The sequence below is a fragment of the Nicotiana tabacum genome, chromosome 10, assembly GCF_000715075.1.
Source record: "Nicotiana tabacum cultivar K326 chromosome 10, ASM71507v2, whole genome shotgun sequence".
NCBI lineage: Eukaryota > Viridiplantae > Streptophyta > Magnoliopsida > Solanales > Solanaceae > Nicotiana > Nicotiana tabacum.
In genome coordinates this window covers 172415501-172434765 of record NC_134089.1, presented here as the reverse complement: position 1 = coordinate 172434765, position 19265 = coordinate 172415501, and the positions used below count along the sequence as shown (strand labels likewise).

Genomic DNA, 19265 nt, shown 5'->3' with positions numbered 1-19265 from the left:
ATGACTCCCGGGCTTAATTCCAAGGCATGATTGCTCAGATCTTCATCAGTAGGGACTACTTGAAACCTGCCCAGTTGTCGTAATACCTGATGAGGGGCATATGGCTGGATGTTGCGAAGCCCCATTAAGAGAACATGACATTCTTCAGCCGACATGTAGATCACCTCAGTATCAGTCAACCAACCAAATGCCCATTCAATTTGGTCAGCTGTTGTTGACCTTAACCGTGTAAACCATGCTTCGACACCTTCAGGAAATCTGGCACCTGTCATGCGCTTCTTGAATCCGCTGATACAATTCCTCTCGGTCAACCCGTGGTTCATGTATCCTACTCGGTGATGGAGATGTTCCTGCATCCATAGCTGAAGTAACAGGTTGCAACCTTGGAAGAACTTGCCTCCTTCTCGGCATATAGTCAGAGCCCGGTAGATTTTGGACAAAATCAAAGGAACCACAGTACTATTGGTTCTTTTGATTGCCACATCGGCCATCCCTACCAGACCTATCTCTATCTTTTTATCCTTCCTTGGACAGACCATGACTCCCAAGAATGCTGTGATAAAAGCCAAAGTACGTCTTGCTTCCCATTTGTTTCTGTTCCCGCCGTGAGTTAGCCCAAGGTTCGGTTCCTCGAAACCCTGCGGGGTTCCGTACCGCTGATACAAGAAATGGAGATCACAACATCCTCTCGATAAATCGTCATGTTGTACCTTCCGACTAATGCTTAGTAGATCCAGAAATGCATGCGGAGACACTGGCCTTGGCGAAAGCAAATATTGCCCTCTTAACCTCTCATTCAATCCCGCATATCCGGCAACTTCCTCAAGTGTCGGTGAAAGTTCAAAGTCAACAAAACGGAATACATTGCGGGTAGGGTCCCAAAATGGTATTAGAGCTTCAAGAATATCTGTCCTCGGCCTAACACCCAACAAATTTACAAAACCTCCCAATATTCTTCCTACTACCCCTTTGCTATCGGCTTCCAAGTCATTCCACCACATGTGGAGTTGTAGAGGGACCTCGCTGAGGGCCGAGAATGGTTCATTTTGCTCTGTGCTCATCCTGCACATTTATTAGGGTGACCTTTTAGGCGAAAACAAAAACCTTTATTTTGACTCTAAACAAAAAATCTTTGAACACAAAAACAAACAATATATGTATTTTTATACATGTGTATATATATACATATATGCTTTATGGTATATCATTTTTGGTAAAATGAAAAAAAGGAGTTGGACCCGATGAGGGTTGCCTACGTATCTCACATCCGGTGAGAATCAAACCGACGTAGTTCGGGTGATAAACTAACTAGTTTATTTATTTATCATTATTTTTTTTATTTTTTTTTTTATTTTTTTATTATTTATTTATTTTTATTATTTTTTTTTTTTGAAAATAGAGTAAAATAAAATAAAAACTCATTCCTCATTCTCAGCTTGCTATTTTTCTCTTTTCTCTTTTCCTCATAAATATACCCATTTTCTCCTCTATCTGCATTTTGTCATTTTTTTTTTTATTTATATTTTTTTTGTAAAAATTTCCCAACATTCAAAACCGGTCATCATGCATGTTTGAAGCAAATAAATGCACAAGCAGTGAGTAGGATGCATCAGGATGGCCCTTTCTATTTCAGGTTGCTATTCCTAGACGGACCCAACCCCTGTGTTGAGTCCCCTAAGTCAAATGCACATGATGCAAATAAACGTTCCTACTAGGGATCCGGCATGTGGCTTTGTTATACTAAGTTCATAACCTGGGTATTTGTTCTAGACCTGGCTTACCCGAGCGGACAGCTCGAGCCGGGGGGGTAGCGTACCGGGAATACAGAAGCTTCACCGGCTTAGCAACTTATCCGAACCTCGTTCTAAATTGGGATTTGACACTATACAGAAAAGAAGTCGTACGAAGTATGCCCTTCTTCATGATTTAGAAGACTCAGAAAGTATAGGGGTTTCGGCACAGTTTATATACAATTCACGTAATATCAAAGTAGTAAAAGCAACATTTAGCACATTAGGCTCAAACATGTAAAAATCAGATAATAAATAAAGCCAAATAATAACAATTATTTTAAGCTCGAATTCTTAACCCTGAACCAGTGGTTCTGGGTGTTTTAGTCCCCAGCAGAGTCGCCAGAGCTGTCACACCTCCTTTTTACGCACCCGCGAGGGCGCAAGGGAGTTTTTCCAATTAAAGGACAATCGAAACGGGATTTGTTTATTTATTTCAGAGTCGCCACTTGGGAGATTTAGGGTGTCCCAAGTCACCAATTTTAATCCCGAATCGAGGAAAAGAATGACTCCATGTTACAGTCTGCGTACCAGAAATCCGGATAAGGAATTCTGTTAACCCGGGAGAAGGTGTTAGGCATTCCCGAGTTCCGTGGTTCTAGCGCGGTCGCTCAACTGTCATATTCGGCTTATTTATCTGATTTTAAATACAATTATGAACCAATGTGCCAATTTTAACTTTTTGCCACTTTGTTATTATTATTTTAAAGAATGTGAACATCGCTTAAAATATGTCTTTGGACTGTGTCACATGAAATGCACCCACAATCCAGAACGCATTTTATTTGATGTTTTGAGATTTGGATTTGGGTCGCATGAAATGCACACCCGAGCTTAAGAAAGTAAATTATTAAACACGCGCCTAAAGAGACTATCGCGTTATTATTTTGCGGAGGCCGTGAAATTCGCTAAATGACCCCCTGAATTCTAAGTAATTTTAAACAAGTATTTACTGAGGGCCCCGCAATTTGTGTTTTTATTCGGCGAGGCTCATCTCATTCTTATTTTTAAAGGATATCCTATAGCAACTACGTTTCTTGTCGCATTTTTGTCTCTACTAATTGAAAACAGAAATAGTCTTAGTTAATTACATGCTTGCAGATTATTTATAACGGAATTCCGAGTGCCTTTGCAGAATAAGAAAATATGGCCATGCACGTGGGCAGATAATCGAACATTATGGGCCCAAATCCAGCTCATACGTGATGGGCCAGACCTGGGCCACTGTCCATCTGATGCGGACCTGCCTGGTCCGTTTCTACCTAGGCCCAACCTCCGTGAGGTTGAGACCATAAACTTGTGTCTTTGTCCTGTAGGTGTGGTTGATTACTAGTTATAGCGAAACAATTCATCCAAGGGAGACGAGCTTAGCTAGGAATGGATAATTTTATGCTTAGTATGTATTAAACGACATGTTGCGCGATTAAATCGAATCTGGGATGCAACCTATAGTATTGGGAATGTTTTACCTAACCACATGCGTATATAGACTTACATTCAATTGTCCTACATTGACGTTTATTAGACAGGCAAGCTACTTCCAGCATGCGAACAAAAATAAAATTATTCTACATTACATGAATACTTAATGTAACACTCTATGTATAAAAGACATTCTTCAGGTCTTTTCATTTGTATTCATGCTCAATTTTCCAATTACATTTGACAGTGCATTGGTTGTGTACCTGGTATAGAGAACAAAGAAGAAAGGAATGATCAGCTGGGCAGTATGCAATAAACACAGCAACAGCAGATATACAGCAACCACACAGCAACAAACCAACAACCACAAGTGTTTTCCCACAGTCCACAGACAACCAGCAACAATTTTCAGAACAAAGAAATACCAACAGATGGTCGAGCACCAAACAAGTGATCCCAGAAAAGAGTAATACGATGCAGCCAAGAAAAACCAGAATGTTCAATGTCGTAACAGCAGAAAATCAATAACCACAAAAGCTCAGCAAACAGCCAACAACACTCAGCAAAGGCAGCTTGAACAACTTGAACTCTTACCCAGTTTTCAAATGATACTCCTCACAGTATTCTGAAATCTCTTTCTGTTTTGTTTTTTTCTCTCTGAAGACTAAAAGTCCCCTTTTAAGTTCTGAAATGGCCTATTTATAAGCCAAACGACCCAGTGCAGCTAAGCTGCCTGGATCCTCCCACTTGCAGACTGCCCATACTTCTTAAATCCCATGCCTAAACATCTTTTGATGCCAGCCATTTGTTCCCCACGCCTGGTTTATTCTTTAATCAAGAGTTATGGGCTCATTTTATTATTCATTTTAAAGCCCCATACTCTTGTGTCTTGTTCCCCATTGAGCATTAGTTTAATCCTAAATTAGTACCCTACTTGTCAGCTCATTTAAACTAATTTTTTCTGTTCTTTTCAAGCCCCAGACCACCCCTGTTAGCCCTTGATTATTACTGTCCTGCATCACTGCAGCCTCAGGACATTTTGAACTTCTGAAAGTTCAATTTCAGAACTGCCCTAGCCTGGTTCTTTTAATTGTTTACAATGCAGTTACAAACTAGCATTCATAGATAATGTCCAACATTCAAATCACAATACAGGTCCATTCAGTCAAGTGAGGTTGTACGTATTAGAATATTTGAACATTCAGTCGTAGGAAGTTAATCGACGACATTTATCAAGTCGACTATACTAATTATAACAGGTAACAATCAGTCGCTCATATAAACAATACGTACATGGACCCAAAGGGCTTCGGACAACTTTGGTCAATCAACTGGGAACCTATATAAGTTATTTATGCGACGACTATCCTAATCGGACATGTTTATCATAGGATACGTTCAAATCACTCACAGAAACAATCGACCAAATAAAGGTCTTTGACAAAGATGGAAGAAATCCGAATGAAAAATAACAAAAATAACAAACAAACACAATGAAACATACTGTGACAACTTAAATAGCGGTTGAATAAAACAAAAGGAAAAGAAAAACTTACCGAGAAATGTCCAAACAAAATTGATCCGAATCTGACTCAACTCTGACCCTTTGAGGCCGAACAAACTTTAATCGGGGTGTTCTCACATGAGAACACCTTGATTAAGGTCTATTAGACCTCAAACCCCCGTTAAGGCTAGCCGGATTCCCCAGGTTCATGTGTTCTAAGGTCTGAATTTTCAGATCTGATTTTTTAGAAGTTGTGGGTAGATTCGGACCAAACCAAGCTTGGTTTGGTCACGAGGAGGGTCAGGGGAGTGTCTGGTATGAAGATGGGGTGGTTTGGCATAGATCGAATTTCGTCTCGAATCTTCAAATCCAGATTCGAGACGATAGGAGGTGATTCGAGGTACATGGTTAATGGATTCGTGTTCAGGGTGGTTGGATGCTTCAGGGGTGTGAAGGGGGTGGTCATCGGCGTTCATGCCGTCGGGTTCTGGTGAAAGGGAAACTAGGGCGGCGTTAGGGTTTGGGGGTTTCAGGGCTTGGGGAAGGAGACGAGTGAAGGGTGGGGTTCGGATAGGGGGCGTGGGGTGTGAGGGAAAGCTTATATACGGAGTAGGGGATTGGATCTGAGCCGTTAGATCAGATGATCTCAACGGCTTGGATCTGATGGTGAGAAATGAGACGGGGTCGTTTGATATTTAAACGGGGTCGTTTGGTTTAAGTGAGGGGCTGGGCTGAACCGGTTATTGGGTCGGGTTATGTTAAATGGATCTGGGGGTGTAATCCTGGCCGTCGATCCACTCGAGATCAACGGCCCAGCTTAGACGGGACAGAACGACGCCATTTGGACCGTGTCCGGGCAGCCTGTGTTTGGGCTGTTTTTGGGCCTTAAAATCTTGAAACAAATAGGCCCAATCCGGTTTTCTAAATAATTTGCACTCTTTTTCTTTGTTTTCTAATTTTAAAAATTCAACTAAATTAAAAAATGAATTTGAAATACCCATTAATCAATACTTAACACAATTATTCACACACCTATATAAGAAAAATTTAAAATGGTTAAATTACAACCTAGAAATGCATACATATTTTTTTGTATTTTGTTTGATTAATGATTAAATGCAAAATGGACAGACCCACAAACACATGTCACGGAAAACTCGAAAAATTGTACCGCGAAGTCATTTGTCACTATTTTTATTTTCTTTTGGAGCGATTGTCTGTGAAGCAAAAATCACGTGCTTACACTTGTTATAAAATATGATGATCACTCCATCTCCTATAATTCATGTTAATTATTTTTGTAAAATAGAAAACTAGAGAGGAAATGTTGAATTTTTTTAGCTCCATTTTATAGTTCGCTAACGTTTTTAAATTGAAATTACATGACAAATTGAGATATCTTACTGAAAATTTGAAATAATCTTTGATACTCACAAAGTTTTCAATGAGTTCTGCTAGCTGCTTCGGTTCTGGGAGTTGCTAATCATCACATCTCAAATCTCAAAATGATATTATGTCAAATATAAAATAAAATAAAATAAAAATTGAAGAGATGGTAAATATCAATATAGTCAATTTTATTGCTAATTAACGTTAAAAAAATGAATTTTTTAATATGTTTAAAACAACCGAAGGGAGTAACTCATTCAAACCTATCTCTACCAAATTTTAAAAAATATAAAATTTGAAACTTTTTATTAACTAGTAATATATAATTATAAATTATATATATATTTTTGGGCCTTAAATATTTGGGGCGTTAAGGCAAGGGTTTCGCCTGCCTTACCCTAGAGCCGCCCTTGAATACAACGAAAGTTTGTCGACAGAAGTAATGGCGAAGGTGCCATTGTTATTGTTGTTATCATTGATGGTGATAACAACATGGTTTCCTATTACTCACTGCTCAAAGAAACCAGTAGGGGTGGCAAGAAAAGAGGACATTCCCTATATAAAATGTCAGGTGTGTGAGAAGCTGGCTTATCAGCTATACAATCAAGTTCAGAACAAACGAGCTGAGATCTCCCCAAAGAAGGTAACTTTCTCATCTGTGGTTCCCTTTTTCTAGCTCACTTACTTATATTTAGTATTCTGGAAAGTTCAATTGATCAGAATTGAGAATACTGATTAAACATGGAGGTTTGTTAATGGTTTTTGGATGATATTTGCGTTTAACTATTGTTTCCTCGGTGTTTATTTTTTTTCTTTAATGTCTATTTGTCTGATGCAATGGATGTGGTTTGATGATGTCAGATCTCGGAATATCAGATAATAGAGATTTCAGAGAATGTATGTAATTTAAAGAAGCAGGAAGCTGATTGGATCCTTAAAATTGATATAGTTGAACAAGGAGATAGGTTGGAGGTAAGAATTATGCCCGTCTTCTTTTCTTTACTTCTGATTTTGTGACTTAATCCATCTTCTTTATCTTATATAACTTCTTTTGGTGAATTCGGCTGATGGTATACAACTTTAAAGTGCTGATGATGGGCACCAAGTTCCTCTTCTTCTTTTTTATATTTCTGAAAGGTTTTTCACTTGATATTTACCTATGTTCAGCTGGTTGAACAAGACTCTGAGGGACAATGTAATTCAGAATGTAAAACAATAGAGCGTGCTTGTCAAGATGTAAGTTTTCCTACTTATTATGTGTATTTGGCTTTAGTAGTGATGCATACTAGCACTGAGTTCATGAATGCTTAAAGGGTTCATAATGACATGATAGATGCTTACGTTTGAATCTCCAGTTACAAATGTGTTTTTAACTTTTCCCAAATAAAAAGCTCATGTGCTTACCAATTTACTCTCCTTGTGCAATAATGATTTGATCACGTTAATAATGATATCCATACTCATTGGCTTCCTAAGTCAAACGAGCGAAAGCACATAGTATGTTGCTCTTGAAATTCCTTTGTTGCTTCAGTGCCACTGGAAAAAGATTGTGTTGATTTATTGATTCAAACCTTAAACCTTCCTTTCTATCCTTTCCGCTTCTGCTAGTAGTGTTAGATTGGGGAAGTTGATTCATCTGCAAACGTTGTGCAAAGTATAACTTGTTTAGTGAGTAGATTCTATATGGTGCTGTCTTAAGTAGGACAAGCAAACAATTTTCTTGCAGCAATTATCTGTCTTCATATTTTTGCAGGTCATGGACTATTCTGATACGGATGTGGCAGAATATCTGTACAAACACAATCCAGATCTTGATTCTTTGAAAAGTTTCCTTTGCAAGGATTTGAGTAAATCTTGTAGTAAGGCACCACCTCCAGTTCCTAAGGTAATGTCACTGAGGCTTCACCTGTAAATTCATCCAATATCCGAATTTCTGTGCCTTCTTCTCACTCTTGCTGCCTTTCTGGCCCACTATTAGCTTGTTTTGTAAAAAATATAGCAAGTAGTCCTTGTTCTTTAGCTTTATCAGAAAAAATTAGTCCCTGCTCTTTAGACATGAGAGATGAGCCACATCCCAAAATGTTTTGATCTTTTGTTGTAACGCTAAACTGTGTCTTTTATCAGACATATAGTTGGTTTGTGCCAGTTATTCAGCTGTAGGAAGAGTGAGCTCTGCTTGAGCATGTACTGTTTCGAAATATTTGGTTATTGGAAAACACAGAGAGAGATCTGTGAATGATTGGTGACAAATTATACATGTATTATTTCAGTTCCTTTTTGGGAAGAAATTAAATTGGTTGCTAGCTATACTGAGAGACTCAACTCAAAATGATAGAAAATGCTCACTAGTCATATTCTGGACAATATGCCAAGGTGCTGATTTTGAACTAAGTGTCTATCGGAAACAATCTCTCTACCTTCAAGGTAGGGGTAAAGTCTGCGCACACACTACCCTCCCCAGACACCACTTGCGGGACTATACTGGGTTTGTTTTTGTTGTATGGCAAGGTGCTGATCTAAAGATGCATCGAATAATGCATGTATGTATTTGTCTGCTGGAACCAAAATGTTTATGGACTAAAACCTTTGGAAGTGCGGGGCCAGAAGCATACATTATTATGAAGAGTAATACAATAGATCATTTCACTTGGGAACAGAAGCCATCTGAAATCTGCTTTCGTGCCTTGCAACCTTGAATGACAATATTCTACCCATGAAAAGTTCGTCACACCAATCCATTGTTAATTGATTGAAGGCTTCTTATTCTTCTAAGCATAGTATAGTATGTTCTCTGATAAATTCTTGATTACCTAGGTGCTACATGCTGATTTAGCTGTTAAATAAGCAATACAATTAGCTTCCACATTCATAGGTTGGTATTCTTTCTTCTTTTGCTTCAGAATAGAGCACCAGGAGAACCTTTTGTTTCTAAGTCCTCAAAAGAGGCTGAAATGGAAAAGCTACTGAGATCCATGCAGGTACTTTTTCTAGCTTATCACTAGTGTCAACTGATTGATTTCTTTCTATATTATGCCTGTGATTGAAAATTCGGAATTTACAACATTTTTTGTTTCAGGGTATGCCTGGAGCCCCTGGCATGCAAATGTATTCCAGGGAAGATTTGATGAACCAAAATTTTGGTGATGAAGATGCTGATGACGACGATGATGATGAAGGTGGCTTTCCCTCAAAGCTGGTATAGACAAGTTGCCTCTTTTGATAGACTGCTTTCAAATCTCAGTCAAAAGTGTTCAATTGATATGGAAATTTTCTGCAGGGGAAGGTTCTTAAAGGAAAAGAAAGTAAGAAGAATGATTGGAAGCAATGGATCACTAAAGGGATTCAGGATACAAGTGAGGCTCTGAAGACTCACGCTAACAGAGTGTCCCACAAGATGAGAAATTGGTGGGGAGCAAAGAAAGCACAATGGAAGAAGAATTCCAAAACCAGTAAGGGGGAGCTATAATGATGTGCCCCTGCAATATTGTCCTCTTTTTTTATCCCCTTCCAATGTAGTCTGATATTGACTAGAAAAGTATACTGGAAATTTGTAATTCTCGTCTTATGCTCTGCCCACGAGATTTTGTTTCTCTGCCAACACTATTATCATGTTGGTACGTTTGTTTTAGGTACAATATTTCTAAGAGTCTTGTCAGAGATGTAGAAAATGTAAAGAACTAATACATTTTTATTTTTATTTTACGTTATATTGGACTAAAATGAATGAGCGTCAATATGGATGCACATACGCTGTCTTCAAGTTCAATTTGCTTGGGAATGAGGGGCATTGTTGGTGTTGCCAACATTTTGCTTGGGAATGAGGGGCATTGTTGGTGTTGCCAACATTTTCAGTATAAGTAGTCTTCTTTATTTGTATGAAATATATCAATTTTATCCACTCATAGTTTGAATGCATTCACTGCCTATCGGAGACCCAATAATGCAATCCTAGCAGGAGACAAATCTAAAGAGGGGGAATTAAGGTTGTCTACGGTAAAGGAGGATATTAGTTCTAGTTGTCCGATTGTGTGTGCGCTTATTTGGAGCTTACAGCTTCGTGTACGACACAACTTGTCACTTCGCGGTCAACAATGTCATAAAACATCCACCCGGTATTAGCACAATTCATTGTCAAAATGCAGAAGAGCAATGCAGGAAAAGATATTTCCAAATCTCAGATCCTATCTTCTCCCAAAACTTGGAGAAAGAGAAAGCCGCCCTTCATTTGCAGCTGTTATTTCCCCTAATTATCTCTGCTCCCCAAGTTATCGGTATATAACTAGTAAAAGCATCATCGTTTCTTAAGCAGCTTTTTCGCAATATTGTCCTTTCTGGCCTCATACAAAAAGCAGCCAAATAGATGTAGTTGCATATCAGAACAAATAGAAAAGAAAATAACCCAGTTTGTGGGAGAAATAATCAGCAGAAACAATAGACATAAATTCGCATTTGCCTCTTGGAAAGTGATATTAGCTCTGAATACAGATCCGGTGAAGAAAGACTCGTTCTGCTTTACTGCAAAGAGGGACAATCAGGAAAACATAGCAGAATCATATGCTCTTCAACACTATGCCAGCTTTACTCCAAAGAGGGGCAATCAGAAAAACATAGCAGAATCATATGCTCTTCAACACTATGCATTATCGCATCCGATAATTCTGAGTTGTTGAAACAAAACAACGCCGACCATTTACCGAGTACTTGAGCATTATATCAACATCTCGAGGATTTTTCTTGTTGGGGGCCACAGTCATGCTCCCAACTACAGCTTCCCCTTGGCAAAGGGTAAGCCCTTCTTCCAGGTAGAGTACCGTTTGCTTCCAGTGTGTGCCACGAGACCTCGGCCCTGCATATCATTTGCTCTCATAGTCAGAATTAAGATCATTTGCCCCCTTTTCCTCTCCTTTTTATTTTATTTGGGATGAGTAAAGTTGGTGGACCTTAAATGAGTTATGAATTCCAATCCACCGACTCAGAAAAAGAAATCTAGTACATGTAATTAAAAGACTTAGAACTACATAAAGCCCAAACGCCCATCACCAAAAAAATGTGCAGCAGCAAGTCAAGGAGCTGCACAACATATAATATGGTTTCCTTCAATTTCATCAACAGATGGTCCATTAGTGCACCCCCCCCCCCCCAAAAAAAAAAACACAACCCAAAAAAAAATTGCACAAAAGTTGATACAAGCAACACGAGCAACAAAAATTATGAACCTGTGGAGAAGCCCATCAATTTGTGACACTTCGTGAAAGAGACATCAAAGTATGCTACAAGGGCATGAATGTAATCGTCACGTTCTGCGACTAACTTAAATGGAACTGTGAAGGAAGCATCACCAGAAGCCATCTTAGAAATGTCCATTGTCTGTAAAAGAAAAAGGGATCCATATGTAAGTGAAGTAAAAAACCTCCACAACACATTGTAGGGCTACTCAATGTGGAAAATTTGAGGACAACTATTCTAATTACCTTGAGTAATTGGCAGTTTGTAACAATCTGCTTCTGATCCACTGTATCAACAAGTGGCTCCATTATAGCTTGCTTCCGAATGCAGCTCATATCAAAACCATACACACTATTCCAAACTGCAATAGCATATAAATGATTTGAATCAGAGTGACAGTTTAGCCCATTAATAAAGACCGATGTAACCAGAAAAGCCCATGAGAAGTGCATGCTAAATACAGAAGCAAGCCAATATCCATCAAGGAGAAGAGAAGACGTGTGTTCAATCTCACATTCGATTTTCTCATCCTTGTAGTCAGCATCTTCAATTGCTGTTAAATAGAGAGAAGCTTTATCTGGCAGCACAAGGCCATCTTTTACCTGTAAAGGAAGAAGAAAGGGTATACAACTAAAAAGAAGCCTTTTTGAGTAGAATTCACCAACCAAATAGAGGAGCACAAGGGAAACTCCAGAAAATTGGTTTGCAAATTAAATCAGCTAACCTGGGCAACTCTATTGAAAGCAATAATCAGAAAAAGCTCATTAAACAGGGATAAAAGTTTTTCTGCAGAAACTGAGACACATTGTCCTGTCACCAATTTTTGGTGACGCTAGGTCTTTAATAAGCCAGTGATGAACTACTTAAATACTAATTCTCATAGTACACTCAATTTATTTCCTTCATTGAGGATTGAGAATTCAAAAGTTGAAGTGGATATTGAGTGCCTTAAATTTTTCTTTTTCCCTTTTTTGGGTGACGGTGGGTGTTTGACTTGGTGCTTTGTGAAAGGAAGAAGGATCAGCATGAAGGATTGATCAATGCAGGAAATGTGATGATAGCTGAAATATGTTTGATTGGTGGGGACGGCATGTTGGGCAAAGTCTAGATTGGCATTCAATGGTAGAATGCAACCCACGCCTTTTTCTTTGAACCCATCGCCAAGCTTTAATTAATAAGCTTGGTCCAATTAATATAGAAGAGGTTGCGAATGTCACAATGTCATGACTTGGAAAAGGACAGGGGCCCTCTTCCTTACTCCCCACTTATATTTCATTACTACCAACACTTCTTCCTGCTCATACCTTTTACTTTCTTCCATCATTTCCATTTTCCCTTAAAAAGCATCCTGCATGTGTCCAGGTTCCCACACAGTATGTCAAAAGCTTTTTATTTGCTTATTGCATAAACAAGAAAAAACACCACAAAGGTCCAACATAAATAATAATTCAAGAAAAAAACTATTTTATGTAACTGATGTCAGCCAAAATCCCAGAAGATGAGTTTGAAGATAGACATCTACCAAAGCGGGAATTAATACCTGTAGAAATCATGGCATTTACTGTAATAAGTAGCAAAGGCATAGGTAGTAACAAATTCCATGGGAAACTTTATTATGAATCAACAACAACCCAGTGTAGTCCCACAAGTGGGGGAAACTTTATTATGAATCAACAACAACCCGGTGTAGTCCCACAAGTGGGGGAAACTTTATTATGAATCAAAAAATGAATAAAAGTATACACACAAAGATATCAAGATAAAAGCAATAAGATATCAGCAGAGAACTTGAAATTCAAGAACTGAATGTTGCATTAACCAAAAACAGCAACAGTAAACCATCACGAGTGAAAGCAACTTTTTGATGGTCACAACTAAACGCAACTTACCAGCCATTTGTCACGAGCATACAAGACTGTATTTAACATGTTCTCATAGAGTAGAAAATATCCCATCCACTCAGAAATAATAATGTCCACTTGTGGAACTGGAAGGTCAATCTCTTCTACCTTTCCCTTGATAACAGTTATAACTGAGAAAGCAAACAGACTCAATAATTAGATAATATGTAAATACAGCAGAAAACGTGTCACAAAGTTTATGACTTGGTGAAAAATTTAGCTCACCATCTGAGAACCCATTGAGTTTTACAATTTCTTTGGCCATATCAGCCATGCTGGAGCACTCAATCTGAAAACCAAAATGGCAAAGATAAGTTGGCACTTAGTATTAGCTTCTTCAATTTTACAAATTTGTTCAACATCAATTTATGAGCTAATGCTGCAACATCTATATAATGTAGAACACAGAAGACAACAAATTTTTATACAGTGCATGTGGACCAAGACAGCCACCATGTTATGATCAAGAAAGAATAAGGAACAAGCATAATATAGGAGTGATGGTATGGCCGAAGAACAAGAGATGGAGTTCATACCGCATAAACATGTTTGGCACCAACTTTTGCACAAAAGAGGGACAGGATTCCTGTGCCAGCACCCACATCAAGGACCACTTTATCCTTGATTAAGAAGGAGTTTTTGTAAATAACATTTTGGTAAGTCTTAGTTCTCACCACATCCTTTAACATCTCCTGTTGGGAGTAAGAATTACTATTAGAACTACGAATTAAAAACTATTTAAGTAAAATCTGAGGGCAGAGCACCATCATTTAATGATGAAATATGGATACTTACTTCATGAATACCTGCATTAGAAGGAAGGAGGAAAAATTAGCTTCTATAAGTGATTACCAACTAAAAGATATCAAGCTACATTCCCTTCACATTCCAGGAAAATGAAAAAGCAAAATGAAATGTGCACAAGTGCATTAAGTAGTACTTTTTTGCTAAGGCAATATTGTTGGGAATAAACCCCAGAAATAATATTCACAATAATAACAACGGAATAATAATGTAGCACCAAGATACGTTAATCAACAAGAATAAAAGAGTGACTACGACACCAAAATTTTTAGGGGGAAAACCCACGATCCCGAGAGGAGCAACTGATATCACTGTATTAATGAATTTTACACTTTGTAGGCCCGAGTAAAATACTACAAAGACCACTACAACACTCAAAAAAATAACCCTCACATACTATTTTCTTATATAATCTGCGATGCCTCACTCTTTCTTTCTCTCTTTGTTGGTGCGTCTAAAGAAGTGAAAGAGGTCCACTTATTTCCAAACTTTGGCTCCAAGAAAGATCTTTCACCAAAGTTCTGTGTCATAGTATATATAGGCATAAGGCTATTGCCAACCAATGGAATGGACCCCACAAACACAAGCAACCCGAATAACTTAGCAAACGCACAGATGATTGATAATGTATCAAGAGGCCACCCTTCACATTATAGCACAGATAAGCGAAGACACGCACATAGAATTGAGGAATCACGGAACAGAAATGGGGACACTGAAAAGCTTAAAGAGATAACTTACCGAAGTGAGAGTATGAGTCAAAATAATAGTCAGCGCTAGTCTTGTCGCCCCCAACCTCACACATGGCGGTGTCTTCCTCCACCTCAACGTTGGAGCTTTCCGTTATAGTTTCATCTTGCTCTTCATACTCACATTTCATTTTGCTTCCCGAGCTCTCATTCTCATTGTTGCTTCGACAATCCATTTTTCGCTTTCAAGTGTAGGGGTTTAAGAAGCAAATGGTGGCTCCTATTTAGGGTTTATGGAAGGGGAGCGGTCAGCTCTATTTGGGGTTTTATAGCGGAGCAGTTTCACTGGGGGTGCAACTTGGCCTACTGCTCACCTGTTTACACTGACAATCAGAATTCAGAGAGTAACTATACGGCGTCGTGTTCTATTATATGGCGCTGTGCTCGTCTTAAATCACACTAGTATATGTACCTTCGCCGAGGAGAATATTTATTATTTTTCCCACTAAATTCGACTTGCAACAAATAATGGTCTAAAGAAGTGGTCCAATAATGGAAATGAATTTATGAATTTCTATTTACTAATATATCATCATTTTAATTTTGCTTTTCACGCGATCAAAACATTTCACATGCTTTTGTGGTTTTGATATATTATTTTATTATTTTCTTTGTGCGGCTATTCATCATTAGTTTATATTATAACTGTTAGCTCAAATAGTTAAAACACCAAAAAAAAATGCAAACAAAATAATAACACTAAATATCTTTAATTTGCGTAGTGCTATTGAGATTGTGAATAATGCCAAAAAAAGTACTCTTGTACATTCATAATATATTTGGTCATTCCTTGAACGGGTTATTTGGTAAAACTCCTTTATATATTCGGTTCTCCATCGTAATTGTTAATGCTTCAAATATTCATTTCGCATTTCTGAGATATTTATATACATTGTATATGTGAAAACCTCAGATTCCTCAGTTAGAGTTGTAACAAAAAGTAAATGTAATGTTAATTATTAGTAATAAACTAATAATAAATAAGTTAAATCAATTATGAATATATGCCTTGATAACCTATTAAAACTTTTTTATATTTTTCAAATTCTCCATACTTGTGCATTTTTGGTATATTCATTTTGCATTTGTGAAATATTTCTATACTTAATATCTATGGAATCTTCAGCTTCCTTAGTTACATCTATAACAAAAAATAAATATAATGTTAATTGTAAAGCACAACATACAATAACAATAAAACAAAAATTTGAGGAAAAATAAGTGACAACTTTAAATTAAAAGTAACATAAGTAGATAAGATGAAAGGAGATGTGTGTGGGTGTGTTAAGTATACCTTCTTGCTTCATGATCTCAAACATTAGATTGATCACAACTCAAGAGGAAAATATTTTTTCTTGAAGAACTGAAAAGTGAAATTCAACTTTATTTCTTTTTATAGTGAAATTTGTAGGAGACCAACAACTATTCTAATAGTTTGAACGCACGGTACGCCAAAACGAAAAACAAAAGAATGAAGTTGTCTCATATCATCCCTTAGCAATGGCAGACCACATAAGGTCATCGCAAAACTGCCTGCCTTGACAAACAAATATTACTTATGCTATTTGCTAGCACAAAACTATAAAAAAATATAATTTGTTTTTCTAACCAAAAAAGCTTTTCGAATACTGAATTAGTTTGAAAAAATTATAATTTTATTTACATAAATAATTCAAAGTAGAGAAAAAAAAGAAGAAAAATTGAGAGACTAACCTGAAGGTTCGTATAGTATTACAAGGTTAGAATCCGAATATATAGCATTCTACGTAGCCTTATATGGAATGGATCTTGATCACAATATTATTTTACCATATATGTCGATTGATTGTTAGTCAATTATTCACTTTCATGTATTAAACGTGAAACCTAAAATATGAATTAATTTTTCCATATTAATATTTGTCTTCAAAATCTAAACAAATTAAAAGTAATAAATGAAGTAAATAATACGAAAATTTAATTACCTTTACATCGAAGGCACGCATAATCTTAATATTCTTATGTAGCAATACTTATTATAATTTTCAAATTTCAATACGAATATACCAAAATGTTACCTTTGAATTCAAATAATTTACTAAAATGTTATACATGCACCACTAGATTATCTCAATCAAAATTTAGACTCATACATCTATATATTTTCATATATATAAGTTTTGAATGATATTTACCTTCCCATTTGAATTTAACTTTTCTATCTTTCAATTTTAATTTAAACTATAATAATTGGTTAAGAAACAATTATTTTCTTAAAAAGATATCATTGAGTTAGAATTGCCCTTTAATTACGCTATCGGTAAGGTTTAAAAGCCTGCTAAGTGCCAAATATGGATAAATATTTAGCTTTTAAATCAAAATTTAAACTTTATTTTCATGTTAAGAAATTAATATATCAATTATGAAATCTGATAAAAACCATGAATATTGTTTGGCATATAATATTATCTTTTATATGGTAACATATTTGAATTGCAATATTCTAATTTCCATATAAGGAATAATATAATTTGAATATTCTTTGTCATATAATATTATTTCGTTATGATCAATGTAGACTCATATATCCATATATAGTATGTACAAATTTTAAATGATATTTACCTTTCCATTCTAATTTAAATAAACGGTTAAGAAATAATTATTTTAAAAAAAGATATATCATTGTGTTTGAATTACCCTATAATTATGGTATTGCTAGTGTTTAAAAAGCCTACTTAAATGATAATTACAAATAAGTATGATTAGCTTTAGATTCAAAATAAATTTATTTTTAGTTAAGAATTTAATATATTAATCTGATAAAAATCAGGAACATTGCTTGGCACATAATATTATCCCTTATATGGTAATATTTAAGTTGTAAATATCCTAACTATTTCTATAAAAGAAATAATATATATATATATTGAATGATAATTACGTTCCCATTCGAATTCAAATTCAAATTAAATGGGATATTTGGTTAAGAAACAATTCTTTTCCAAAACGATATCAGTGAGTTTAAATTACTCTATAGTTACGGTAATGTTATGATTTAAAAGCCTGCTACGAGCTAAATATGGATAAATACATTTAGCTTTTCAATTGCTCCGTAATTATGGTATAGGTAAGGTTATTTTTGTTATGAAATTAATGTATCAATTATAGAATCTAATAAAAATTATCAATATTATTGGTCATAAATATCAATAATCATTCCTTTGAACGTGGAATTTTTGTTTATTTCTCCAATCAAATCAACCACCAAGATATCATTGAGTTTGAATTGTCTTTTAATTACGCTATTGGTAAGGTTTAAAAGCATGCCAAGAGCTAAATATAGATAAATATAATTAGCTTTTAAATCAAAATTTAAACTTTATTTTTTTGCTAAGAAATTAATATATCAATTATAAAATCTGATAAAAACCATGAATATTGTTTGGCATATAATATTATCTTTTATATGGTAATATATTTGGATTGCAATATTTATCTTTCCATTATAATTTAAATATTCGGTTAAGAAATAATTCTTAAAAAAAGAAGAAGATATCATTACGTCTGAATTACACTATAATAGTATAGTTACGGTATTGCTAATGTTTAAAGGCCTACTAAATGCTAACTACAAATAAGTATGATTAGCTTTAGATTCAAAATATAAATCTCAATAATATATATATATATATATATATATATTAGACTTGTCTAAGATCTAATTAGTTATGTCTAAGATCTATTTTATCCAACTACTTTAATTAATTATGTTTCCATTTATAATTCCAAATTATCATTGTTGTCTTAAAATTGTCATGTGGCTTCATTTTAGCTTGCCACTTGGCTTAATCACATTGCAAACTACCCTCCTTTTAATATAATTAGTATAGTATTAGTACCCGCGCGATGCGCGGACACAAAACATGTTAAATTTTGATGTTGGTTAGTTGAATCATGTGCAAATAACCTTAAAATATAAACCTCTCAGATAAAATTATATAACATTAGATATTAATTATGAAGTAGGATATGAAATTATTGTTCAAATCTCGTAGTGCATAACCTATTTTATTTTTTATTTATAGCAACCTAACTACTTGATTTTAGTACTTGCACTTCGTTTTGCTGTTAGTATCAAAGAATACTAAACTTATCATATTGCGATCTGTCTTGTTTGAGCACATTAGATCATATTATTTTAACAAACTTCTTACTATCACTTTGTTTTTATCTAAAAGTTAAATATGTCTTGTTCATCACATTATTTTTACGCAAATACTTTTTTCTTTTATTTTTTTCTTATAGTTATTGTATTATTTATTATTTAATATTATTTTACTATCATATAATTTTTTATTATCTTAATTAATATCTTGCTTATTATTCTTTTAATAGTCTTTAATAATTATAAATGTTTTATTCTTGAAATTTGTATATTTTCATGCATTGATTTTTTTTAATCATTTAAATTTATTGTAATATTTTTAAATATAATTTA

General features: G+C 35.4%; 2 protein-coding genes across 2 annotated transcripts; one reads left to right on the top strand and one right to left on the bottom strand.

The window, feature by feature from the left end:
* Positions 1-6454: 6454 nt before the first annotated feature.
* LOC107794096 (uncharacterized) lies at positions 6455-9825 on the top strand. Its single transcript, XM_016616554.2, has 7 exons — positions 6455-6748; positions 6967-7077; positions 7273-7341; positions 7859-7990; positions 9006-9083; positions 9182-9301; positions 9383-9825. The coding sequence occupies exons 1-7, from the start codon at positions 6548-6550 to the stop codon at positions 9569-9571; spliced, it is 900 nt and encodes a 299-aa protein (XP_016472040.1). The 5' UTR covers positions 6455-6547; the 3' UTR covers positions 9572-9825.
* A 556-nt stretch (positions 9826-10381) lies between these two features.
* Positions 10382-15127, bottom strand: LOC107794095 (protein arginine N-methyltransferase 1). The gene is made up of 8 exons (XM_075223563.1): positions 14774-15127; positions 13769-13924; positions 13458-13521; positions 13221-13363; positions 11846-11933; positions 11577-11692; positions 11322-11472; positions 10382-10951 (listed from the first exon to the last, which is right to left on the bottom strand). Exons 2-8 carry the CDS (start codon positions 13919-13921, stop codon positions 10746-10748), a joined length of 921 nt encoding a protein of 306 aa, XP_075079664.1. The 5' UTR covers positions 13922-13924; positions 14774-15127; the 3' UTR covers positions 10382-10745.
* Between the last annotated feature and the right edge of the window lie 4138 nt (positions 15128-19265).

Bases quoted from the DNA above. Each gene is read 5' to 3' on its own strand.
- LOC107794096 (XM_016616554.2), top strand. From the start codon at position 6,548: ATGGCGAAGGTGCCATTGTTATTGTTGTTATCATTGATGGTGATAACA. The intron at 7,342-7,858 runs GTAAGTTTTCCT...ATATTTTTGCAG, and splicing joins TAGAGCGTGCTTGTCAAGAT to GTCATGGACTATTCTGATAC. The intron at 9,302-9,382 runs GTATAGACAAGT...AATTTTCTGCAG, and splicing joins GTGGCTTTCCCTCAAAGCTG to GGGAAGGTTCTTAAAGGAAA.
- LOC107794095 (XM_075223563.1), bottom strand. From the start codon at position 13,921: ATGTTAAAGGATGTGGTGAGAACTAAGACTTACCAAAATGTTATTTAC. The intron at 11,693-11,845 runs GTGAGATTGAAC...ATGCTATTGCAG, and splicing joins CAAGGATGAGAAAATCGAAT to TTTGGAATAGTGTGTATGGT. The intron at 11,473-11,576 runs GTAATTAGAATA...TTTCTTTTACAG, and splicing joins CAAACTGCCAATTACTCAAG to ACAATGGACATTTCTAAGAT.